This window comes from Dendronephthya gigantea, unplaced genomic scaffold (assembly GCF_004324835.1).
Source record: "Dendronephthya gigantea isolate DGI-Jeju-01 unplaced genomic scaffold, DenGig_1.0 000185F, whole genome shotgun sequence".
NCBI classification, from domain to species: Eukaryota; Metazoa; Cnidaria; class Anthozoa; order Malacalcyonacea; family Nephtheidae; genus Dendronephthya; species Dendronephthya gigantea.
This window is the reverse complement of record NW_021163195.1, coordinates 313,688-325,723: the sequence shown is the minus strand read 5'-3', so window position 1 is coordinate 325,723 and position 12,036 is coordinate 313,688. Positions and strand designations below refer to the sequence as shown.

The following is a 12,036-nucleotide window of genomic DNA, read 5'->3' as shown; positions in this document are numbered from 1 at the left end:
TGACAAAAGTGTTCTTGCAGAGCTGCTGTTATCAGTATGAAGACGTATTTGGCTCAAAATTGAACTCGGTAAGATATTTCTTGAAATTTTAACCTTATACAATTATGGCTGATTCATGCCTGGTTTGCGAAGACAAATATTAAGTTTACTCTGCCGTTATATGTTGATATATTTTATACAATTTATGTTTGCAAATCGTGCACACGGCGGGCAAAATATTTCAAATATCTTACTGCAATAAACGTATACGTTTTAGTATATTTTGTCAATCGAAATAGTTCATAAGAGCTTGCGATAACGTAGGTATAATGCTGAGTGTTTTCCAGGAGTAAAATTTGGTACATAAATGGTTTTAAAGGTCGAGTGTTGGCAGTCGAAATTCTATGAATTCCTCAAATAATAAATATTACGACGTAGCTTGTAAACAATTCGCATTACCAGCCATTTATTATTGATATTGCTCCAATATATAAATATATTTGCACCGTAGGGTCGATAGAGATTCGATTGAAATATTACGTTTTGCAAATCGTAATTAAATTTCAGTAATTTGATATCACTTTCTGTTTACAAAACGAAACTAGACACTGCATGTTGTCGGCATTTTATTCGGGTCTGATTCGGCTGGTAAACACAGGTTATTTTTAGGGTCGTGTAATCATTTACAAGACGAAATGATTGTCTACGAACAGAATTTCGTATACCGAACGCCTTCTGAACGAATCATTTGGAACAATTTCTGAAATTGCGTAGTTTTTGAGATAGCAAGTATAGTCTAGACGTTTCATCATAAACAATGCAATTAATTGCTCGATCAATTGCTGGCGGAAGTTTATTGTTTCGGAGTTTGGGTTCTGTAAGAAGTAGTGAATTATCAGTACTATTCCTACAGTACACAAGACATTTCCACTTTGAACAAATATAAAGTAAATAATGCGATGTATTTTATTAAACATACGAACATTGAATTTAAGCTAAATCGAGTTTTATTTATATAATTATATTACGTAGTTAATAACCTCCTATTATCACCTTAATAAAGAATTCCTTATCGCTGCTTGGGATTGAGTGGGTGTTGATTTTGTAAATATATTTCTCGAGTGTTCCGTTTACCCAAATCAATAATTATTAAGAATTCCGCGTTTCGCTGTCATAAAACATAGCGTGTTTTGGAAGTACTTAGTCTTAGCAGTTATAAAAACGCGACTTTTTTACTTCTTATTCGTTGAAAATTCTTTGCACAAAGAAAAAATATGTATTACGGGGCCGGTTGTTCAAAAGCCGGTTAGCTTAACCCTCGTTAAATCTTTACATTTTTTCAATCGCTTGTTTACCTTTGTAAACAATATGAACTTCAATAATAACTTTGAATATCCTTTTTCATTATTTTTTCTGGACCGATGTTTTCTAAAGTTATAAAAACGAACAGTGGTTCAGAAGCGCAAAAACTAAAATACTGGATTATCATTTAACCGAGGGTTACCGCTAACCTATAGCTTTGAACAACTGGATCCAGAAAGATAACTGAACAGGTATTAGTTAAAGTTTACCGTCAAAAGATGGCTCAACAATTATTTTTCATATTTGCCAATCAATCTAACGAATGGGTGGGTGTAAACATAGCCTGAATTTAGATTAACTCGGTGTTCCAACCTCTTTTCTAGGAAGTTAGTCTAATCTTGGTGATTTGGACAATCAAAGACAGCGTAGCTTGGGCTCTGGTCAGCATTTACAATCTCAAGGAGATACAAAAAGTGTTTGATCTTTCGAGAAGTTTTTAGCGATGGAAAGTGAAACTGAAAGAAAAATAGCGAGACTGGAGTTGGAGATTCTTGAACTGAAAATACAGCGTGGAAAAGGGGCAGATAAATCTTCAGAAGAGTCGAAACCGACGGGAGAAAAGTCTTCATTGAGTGACCTAGAGTTGGAAAAAAGAAAAGTTGATCTTCAATGCCAAATCTTGACAGGGAAAATTAATCGAAAGAAACCACTTTTTGGAGCCCCTGTAAGAGAAAAGACGGAGGAAAAATTGGGGCCTTCGGTGAAGGAAATCCGACTGAAACGTGAAGAAAAACGTTTGGGGATTGAAATGTTAAAAATTAGATTGGAAACAACAAAAGCAGGAGCGACGACATCCGTGGATCAGGGAGAAAGATTGGAACAAATAAAAGGAAACGAGGAGTTTTCAGTGAAGGAATTGGGATTGGAACGAGAGAAAATGCAGTTAGAGGTTCAGATATTGGATATACAATTGGAACGAAAAGAATCAGAAATGAAATTTGTGGAAAAGGCAATGATGGAAGAGGAACAATCGAAAGAAAGATTGGAACCTTTATCGATGGAATTGGGACTGGAACGAAAGAGAAAAGAGTTGGAGTCTCAAATATTGGAAATGAAATTGCAACAGATGGGGACAGAATTGGAGGTTATTGAAAAGGAAATTGAGAAGGAACAATCGAAAGGAACATTAGAGCCTTCACCGATGGAGTTAGAACTGGGACGAAAGAAAAGACATATAGAGTCTCGAGTTATGGAAATGAATTTGGAACGAGAGAAAGCACAATTGGAGTCTCAAATATTGGGAATGAAGTTGGAACGAATAGAGACAGAAGCGAAGTTTGGAGTGAAGAGAAAACAGCAACCTTCGCCATTAGAACTTAAACTTACAGAGAGGAAAGCGCATTTACGGTTTCAGATCTTGGGAATGAAATTCAGACGGGAAGAGTTAGAACTGCGATCTCTAACGATGAAAGAAATTCTCCTGGCAAGAAATAAAGCTCCTTTGAATAGCGAGGATGTTATTGCTTCAGGCGGAGGCGGAGAAGATGGTGAAAGTTAATTCTTTTCGGTAGCGGTTCCACCAACCGAATTGGAGTAATGAAAAATTCGAATAATAGCTAAAAATGTGGTTTAATAAGACATTTCAGTAAATTAAGAAGTGTCTGGAAATTCTCCTTACACTTCACTTTAATGTGTGTATGTTAGTTTACATCGCTGGGTTTATAGAGCCATAAATAATTTCACAATGGATTGCACCTTCATATTTAATTAAGTATAAAAATACTTTCAGAACGATTCTTAACTAACTTTTCCGAAGTAAAATGGGAAGGGATGTATCATGTAAGCATTTTGTTACTTTGATGAAATATGTGTAATTGTAATTGAACCATTTACTAATAATGTGTTCCGTAAATCTATATAATCTTTGAAATCTTTGAAATATATACATAACGATAGACTAAGTATTACTTGATTAGTAGAATATAATATTCAGTGTAACCTTTTCAGTTATGTTTAATAAAAAAGTTTAAAAAACATGCTGTACCTTTTGAAAACATTTTTTAACGAATTCGCACCAGATTTGTTCCAATGTTATTTCAACAATTAACTTACTTAAAAGTAGACAAGTTCCAACCTTTCTTATGAAGTTTCAATCCGAAAATCTATAAACACTGGTTCACAATTGTGCATTTCTGTATCGCTATCAAAGAGAAAACTATTGAATAACTTTAAAAAGTTCAATATTTCTTCTGAATAAGCATTCTGCAATCTTTTGACAGCTCATCAAACACATCTGACAGCTGTGAAATGGCCATTTTGAGGCTTCACTTATACACAATGTTATTATTTCAGACGATTCGTTTTTACCGTGTGCAAGCTTCAAATTTTTTTGTGCAAGACATATTTGGTTGGGTATTTATAAATCTTTTTTCCCACCACCAGGTTTCGCACACACTGCTGTGTCTGTTTACTATAAAATGAGGCTCTTTTAAATAGAAAGTCGATATTGTTGAAAACGTTTTATTAACTCTTGCGTAATGATATAATGTTTCCCAAATTTTGGTGCAAATGGAAAGTTTGGCTCATTGCGAGCAAGCATTCAAACGCAATAGTGTTGACTGTTGTGAAATATTTCACCAATGGCATATGGTAAAACGCGGACTGGACTGGACTTGTAAAACGCGGACTGGACTAAATTAGTAAAACACGGACTGGACTAAATTAGTAAAACGCGGACTGGACTAAATTAGTAAAACGCGGACTGGACTAAATTAGTAAAACGCGGACTGGACTAAATTAGTAAAACGCGGACTGAACTAAATTAGTAAAACGCGGACTGGAATCGATTTCGTTGGAAACACGATAAAATTTCTTTAATTGTGATTTGACATAATTTTAGGTTAAATTGAGGCGAGTATCTTGAAATATAATCGATAGTTTGCCCAAAATTCTCAATGCATGCCAGAAAACTGTTTTACCGAGAGCACTATGATTTGCAACTTTGCGGCGAAAAACATTGCCTTTAGACTTGTCATTGTATTTAGACTTGTCTAAAATTAACTATTCCATGATATCAGCATATGCCAGTATTTCTATTTTATCGAAATTAACAATTACAGTTTGAAACTTCTTACACTTCTTTTCCAAAAGTTTGGGAAAGTATATACGACTTTTTAAATCTCTTGTGTTAATAAACAGCAGCAGCCTTGGAAAAACAACTATATATTAGCTTGAAAAACTTTATTTACAAGTGATATCAGTGATTAAGTCTGAATAGATAAACTTACAACACTTCAAAACTTACTGCACCTACTCCACCAATTAATACTGATAATACCTTTTTAATAAGGCATTAATAGTAACAAACATTATGTATGCAATACAGTGCAATACATAAGTGTTTGTTATTGACTTATTGGGTGGGGGGGGGTTACATTATGTTTTCTCAACTGGTATATTATTTATTTAAAGAAGATTTACATGCTTTTCAAATAAAGGTAAGATCAATTTATATTAAAAGAAGAACAGAAAATGTCAACATAATAGTACAAAATGTCAAATGCACTATCAAATTTAAATGTCAATTTCAGCAGCACAGTAACATGTGCCATAAATAGTTTTTAATGTTACATGTCAATACCATCTATAAAAGGGTACACTTTTAACAAAAAAAAAATAGAAAATTTCTAATATGATAATGGGGACTGTCAATTAACACAGTAGAAAATGTCAAAAGCATTTTTAAACATCAATTTTAGCAATATTAATCAATTTTTTTTGCCATTGAGTCGTATGTAATCTTGGATTGACATCAGGGATTGACAGAAGTGCAACGGACAAGTCATCTGAAGAAAACATCTGAAAGACAAATGTCTTGGGTACCAAGGCTTTTACATTTGCACTATTAAGTTTATATTGTCGAGCCAACTCAGCCAAGTCAGTTTCATTACGCTGTTGTTTGCTTATATACTCCCTCATATTTTGGAGTCTATTTTGCCTCTCATGATCATTTTCCTTTGAATGTTTAGCTTTTTGTAATTCTCTATTTTTTTGGAGCCTTACTTACACCATAGGCGGCCCAGAACTGATCTCACTGACCTCGCGCGACGCTTATGTTGTCTGAACAGTTTTATATTATGACAAGGTAGGCAACTCTCACGCCAAATAAGCTAAAAACGCACGACGGTTGACCCAAACACCTTCACAAAACCGCAAATATTTCATAAAAATATGGCGAATAAGAAAAAAAAAGTACAACACATTAAACTTGAATAATTTTACTACATTTACACTATATTTTTAGCATTCAAATGTATTCCTATGCATGTATAAAACGTGAATGATTTTATGGTTTCTGGCAAATATATTTCAAAACCTATGCTGGGGACACCTTGCCTATACCTTCGTCATATTTTTAAATTGAGAATAGAAAGTTGATTGGCTGTCGTTTAAAAAGAGCCAATCAGCTTTCTATTCTCAATTTAAAAATATGACGAAGGTATAGGCAAGGTGTCCCCAGCATAGGTTTTGAAATATATTTGCCAGAAACCATAAAAACATTCACGTTTTATACATGCATAGGAATACATTTGAATGCTAAAAATATAGTATAAATGTAGTAAAATTATTCAAGTTTAATGTGTTGTACTTTTTTTTTTCTTATTTGCCATATTTTTATGAAATATTTGCGGTTTTGTGAAGGTGTTTGGGTCAACCGTCGTGCGTTTTTAGCTTATTTGGCGTGAGAGTTGCCTACCTTGTCATAATAAAACTGTTCAGACAACATAAGCGTCGCGCGAGGTCAGTGAGATCAGTTCTGGGCCGCCTATGCTTACACTCTAGATAAAATTCCCAGTTTTAGTTGAGGTGCAATTAAGAAGTTCTGTAAACTGAACAGGCACAATTTCAAACAAATTAGAATGCTATGCCTCAGAAAGAACATACAAATATTGCTCTAAATCCAAAATGTTTGCAAACTGCAATGCTACTGCTGTACCATTAGGATTGGACATTCCAAAACAATTATGTGAATCAAACAGATGGATAACACTCCATATGCTTTATCAAAGAACATATTTATATTTAATAAATGTATTTCCAATTGCTATGTGAAGTTTATAATGAGAGGGAATGTCCTCATGAATGATAACTAGCCCTTGCAGTTCTTGTTTGTAGTCAATTACACAAATGTCTTCCCCATCATTTGTTCGGTGATCATTGAGTCAGCCACAATGGGTGGTTCATTGTCACTAACCACGATGGGCGGTTCATTTCGCTCAGGTGCCGAAATAAAGCTCATTCTTAAAACATGATACACTAACACGTTTTGGCAGGTCTTTCGCGGATAAATACACGGCACCTGGTGGCAAATTGATCAAGTGATTATTCATCGCCTTTATATACCTTTTGTCGGCATTGTCGCCTTGTATTAAAAAAGTATTTAATGTCGTTAGCGACCATTGCCATTGTGGGCTGTTAAAAGTCCTAATAAACTATTAAAAGCACACTGTTTAGTCTGTTTACCCTAAGAGGTAACATCAAACAGTCATCAGTATGATGAATATTTTCTCGGATAAAAATTGCCATAATTTGTCGATTGCTTCAGCGTCAAGTCTCTTGTCGCCTACGAACTTGCTTGTTTACTATATGAATATGGCAGCGTCAAACTCCGCCCGGCGAGCATAATTAATTTTTGTAACCCCCCTGAATTGCTGACATACAAACTGACAAAAAGTCGAGATTCAAGACATTTTATCGATTCCAGTCCGCGTTTTACTAATTTAGTCCAGTCCGCGTTTTACTAATTTAGTCCAGTCCGCGTTTTACTAATTTAGTCCAGTCCGCGTTTTACCATATGCCTTCACCAATCACTCCCGCAGAGAATACACGGCTGAATGGTTATGAGTTGTGTTTATCGAGTATTTTTAAATTGCAAATTGCCACTAATTCATGTTAAGGAGTTCCCTTGAGAGCTGTTATTGTGCAAGCGATTTGAGGAGAGTGTTGGCTGAAAACTGACTAAATTTGGTAAAATATTTCTTGCTAAACTTTCATTAAATGAGGACTAATTCATGTTAGAATCTGCCCAGGTTTAACAGGTTTATATCCAGTTCTGTCTACCGTAAGATATCGATATATTTATATATTTTTTATCTTTTAATTAACGCGAACCACGGGTAACATATTATATAACTATTACTTCAGACATATTTTCCTTCAGAAACGGTATTTTCTATCGGGTATTTGACAATTCAATGAACTTACGGCAAAGAGTAGTGACAGTGGACTTCTTAAAGAGCATTTTAAATGTTTATATTAATTGCTACTGTTGCTGAAAATGTCGAAATCAATGTTGCATGTCTTGACACTTGCTAGTTGTCAATGCATGTAGATTTCAGTTGTTACAGCCCCGTATTGCAAGTAAGCATGTAGCACTTTACAAAGGATTATCAAATTGGTCATGATAAGTTGAATGATAGATTCATTCGCGAAGTAGCGATGCGTTTTACAATTAAATGATGCGTTAAACGTATTACAATTTTTAAACTCCAGCACAATATACGGGTTCCTGCTGTGCCCCAAAAAGAAACTAAATTCTGCTTATTGCGTCTGTAGGAGATTCGGTCCGCTTTGCAATTTAATACAACTCATTTTGGATTAACCGTACTTCGTTTCGAACAAAGTATAAATTGAAATTAGTTGGCATAAGCTGGTGTCGAGTTTAGATTCAGTTATTGTTTAGTTTCGTCCATAATAAATGCAGGAATTTTTGTTTTTGAGTTGAAAACAGAACGCTGACTGTGCGCGTTTCTATGCCTAAAATAATTTTCGCTTGTCTCGCCGTAAGAGTTTGATTTTGACCACAAATACAGTATTTGCATCGATAAAAGAATTTGCTAAACATTCAAATATGACCATTCCTCTTTTAAACCAAATGCGGAACCGCCTGTCTACCAGAGAATACATGTCTAATCACAGGTCTAATAATATACACCGCTTAGGAAAATTCGCTCGTTAGTGTAGTTAGTATTCATTAGGTAATTACAGCTGGATTAAATGCCCATCACAATAGGCTTAGTGTGAGATTACTGCTGTTTGATTTTTCAGGTAGTCTGTCTTATTCACACAACCAATTTTCAAGATAGTGGGAAAGTTCTTCAAGATTTAACATCACAACAAAATTTTATGAAGCGAGGCATAAGATATCCAAATGACCTCAAAACGAAAGTTGCAACGATGGAAATGAAATTGTAACGAGAAATTGAAAAACTGAGTGGTGGGATTTGCAGAATTAAAATGGAACGTGGGAAGGCAGAGCAAAGCTCTTCAAAAGAATTGCGATCAACGAAAGAAATTCTGGAGTCCGCATGGCATGACGTCAAGTTGGGAAAAGAAGAGACTTGGTTGGAACCAAGAACACAAGAGATTTCATCAAAGAAAATGATACGTTATCACGAGAAGGGTTTAGGTCACTTAGGTGCGTTAGAATCGAAGAGAAATAAATCGGAAGTGGAGTTGGAATCGAATAGACAAAAGTTAGAAACAAGGAAAGTGGAGTTGGAATCGAAGAGACAAAAGTTAGAAACAAAGAAAATGGAGTTAGAATTGAACAGACGAAAGTTAGAAACAAAGAAAGTTGAGTTGGAATCGAACAGACAAAAGTTAGAAACAAGGGAAGTGGAGTTGGAATCGGAGGAAAGAATGGTGCGTGATGATATGAACAGCCTTGAATCACGTATAATGAAGTTGAAGGAAGAAAGTAGAGTGTTCGAGATGAAGGGATTTGATTATAAAGATTCGAAAGTAGAACTGGAGGAAGAGGATTCGGCACGTAAACCAAAGGACAAACAATTGGACATAAATGAATCTACGCAAAAGGAAATGACGTTGCAATCCAGGGATTTGGGGTTGGAGTCAAATATAAAGAAGTCAGAAAATGAATTAGGGGAAAACGAATCAAAATTGAAACAATTTAAGTTTGAATCGGCGTCGACAGAACTGAAACAGAAGGAAATAGAGCGGGGTTCAGCGGTAATACAGTTTGATGAAAAGAGAATGATGTTTGGTCAAACGAAAATGAATCTTGGCCAAAAGAGAATGAATCTTGGTCAAAAGAGAATGAATCTTGATCAAAAGAGAATGAATCTTGATCAAAAGAGAATGAATCTTGGTCTAAAGAGAATGAATCTTGGTCTAAAGAGAATGAATCTTGGTCTAAAGAGAATGAATCTTGATCAAAAGAGAATGAATCTTGGTCTAAAGAGAATGAATCTTGATCAAACGAAAATGAATCTTGGTCTAAAGAGAATGAATCTTGATCAAACGAAAATGAATCTTGGTCTAAAGATAATGAATCTTGATCAAAAGAGAATGAATCTTGGTCAAAAGAGAATGGAGCTTGGTCAAAACAGAATGGAGCGGGATTTGGCGTTTAAGAAGTTCGATCAAAGAGAAATTGAGTCCCATATAGAAAGAATGGAGCGGACACTGGACGGGATGGAGTTGAAGTTTCAGATAGGAGAGTGGGAGTTTCAGAAAGGAGAGTGGGAGTTTCAGAAAAAAAAGAGTGGAGTCTCGGAAAGGAGAGTAGAGTTTCAGAAAAAAGAGTTGGAGTTCGGAAAAGTTGAGTTCAGAAAAAGTTGAGTTTGAGTTTGAGAAAGAAGAGTTGGAGTTTGAGAAAGACGAGTTGGAGTTTGAGAAAGAAGAGTTGGAGTTTGAGAAAGAAGAGTTGGAGTTTGAGAAAGAAGAGTTGGAGTTTGAGAAAGAAGAAGAAGAGTTGGAGTTACAGAAAGAGGAGGAAGAGCTGATGAAGTTTGAAGTTGAGAGAAAAGATTTAAAGGAAAGAAAGTCGGGACTTAGTGAGGTGCAGTTAGAAGAGACGATACCCAGGCCAAGAGATGATACCCCTGCGCAGACAGCACCTGGTAGATCCGTTGTGACGCAAAATATTTTTGTAATTGGTGGAGTTGGACAAAATGGAGAAATTCTTGGAACTGTTGAGGAATATATATTTCGTGGCGGGGAATGGGTTCCTGTGCCTGAAATGAACACCCCTCGTTCTCTCATGTCATCTGTTATTGTTGGTAATGAAATTGTTATCAGCGGTGGTGATACTGGGGCTGAGATTACCGACACCATCGAAACCCTGAATTTTCGTGAAACTCCCCTACAATGGATTACATCTCCTGCGAGGCTGCCTGTTCCTCTGTCAGGTCATCAGACGGTTGTTTATCAAGGAAGGTTGATTGCAATCGGTGGACATAATGGTGATGAAGGATTTAATTCTGACAAGATCTACGAGGTTTGTCTGACCCCACCTTATTCCACCAATATTCTGTGTTTTATGCCCCAACCAAGGGCGGGACATGGAGCAGAGTTGGTCGGTGATGAAATCTTCATCTTTGGTGGCACAAGAAACGTTTCTGCGCCAAATAATGAGGTCTTGGTTTACAATTTGGTTACGAGAGAGTTCAGAGTGATGGAAAGTTTGCCTTACGCAGTGCACGGAATGGCCACAGTTCGGCAGTCGGGTATAGTGATATTGTTGGGGGGCATTGATCAGAATGAAGAAGAGTTGGATCAAGTTATCACGTACAACATTCAGTCCGGAGAAACCAATCCATTACCATCTATGAATGAAATGAGAGGTGGTTGTTGTGCTGTGAGAAGTGTCATGCCTGATTGCATTGCTGGTTGCTCATCTGACGAAACCACCGAGGTCCTGGTGGCCTTGGGAAGTTTGCGAGATAATATCAAGACCACAGAATGTTACGATTTTCGAAGTCAAAAATGGAAAGGCATGCCTTCTTTGACTTTCCCTCGCAAATATAGCACAATGGTAGCGTCGCCAACAGAATTCAATTTCATGTAGTCAAGATACCTTCTGCGAATGAACTTGTTATAGAACGACACAACTTGCAAAGAAAATAATTCTTTGTCACTGTATTAAATAGAACTGCCGTGTGCCTTAAAAAGCAGAATTGGTAAAGAATGAAATTGATTTTGAATAAGGGAGACTGAATGGACAAACATTTTTATCATTGGACATGAATTTAGACGTAGATATTTCTCGTAGTCATAGATAATTATTACTTTCTTGTAATGTAATGCCAGCCTCATTTCAAATTAATTAAACCACTGTATCATAATCAACAATATTCTACCGACACATTTTATACTCGTTTGCAATTTTCAATCAGAATTTTTATTTGTATTAAAATATATCAAAAATAAAACTCAAGTTCTCCATATTGCGATCACTACCCAAGCACCAATCTTGTTCCCTGAGCCCGCAATATGGGATAAATGAAATCAGAAATGATTCTGATTGGTGGTACAAGCCGTTGGAATCATGAAATGTTGAACCCGCGCTGACCAAGATAATCGCTTGCACTTGAACAGATAACCTTAATTTTCGAAACCGTAGCACAGAAAAGGGTTATTTTTAGAGAAGGCTGAAGACATTTGCTTTGGCGCGTTCATTACATGTATTTTATTCAATTTTGAGATACGAGGTTATTTGCTCAAGTGCCAGCGATTATTTTAGTCAGCGCGGGCAAATTTCCCAGCTGTTGGAATGTAATACAATCCAAACCCGAAACAAACGGGAAAACAGAATTTCTGGCTTTTCGGTTTGGATTATCTCAGAGCCTTTGTTTACTCGCCAGCGGCCCTATAATTAACAAAAATTGAGATAAAGTTCCTCTTTGAGTAGTTGTCACATGTTGATTGGAGCGACACGAAATTGCATGCGAT

The 12,036-nt window shown here is 36.0% G+C and overlaps 1 protein-coding gene across 1 annotated transcript; it reads left to right on the top strand.

The window, feature by feature from the left end:
* The first annotated feature begins 1,783 nt into the window (after nucleotides 1–1,783).
* LOC114538470 (trichohyalin-like) lies at nucleotides 1,784–3,250 on the top strand. Its single transcript, XM_028559650.1, has 2 exons — nucleotides 1,784–2,809; nucleotides 2,851–3,250. Exons 1-2 carry the CDS (start codon nucleotides 1,784–1,786, stop codon nucleotides 2,899–2,901), a joined length of 1,077 nt encoding a protein of 358 aa, XP_028415451.1. The 3' UTR covers nucleotides 2,902–3,250.
* The last annotated feature ends 8,786 nt before the right edge of the window (nucleotides 3,251–12,036 follow it).

Bases quoted from the DNA above. Each gene is read 5' to 3' on its own strand.
- LOC114538470 (XM_028559650.1), top strand. From the start codon at position 1,784: ATGGAAAGTGAAACTGAAAGAAAAATAGCGAGACTGGAGTTGGAGATT. The intron at 2,810-2,850 runs GGCGGAGGCGGA...ATTCTTTTCGGT, and splicing joins GCGAGGATGTTATTGCTTCA to AGCGGTTCCACCAACCGAAT.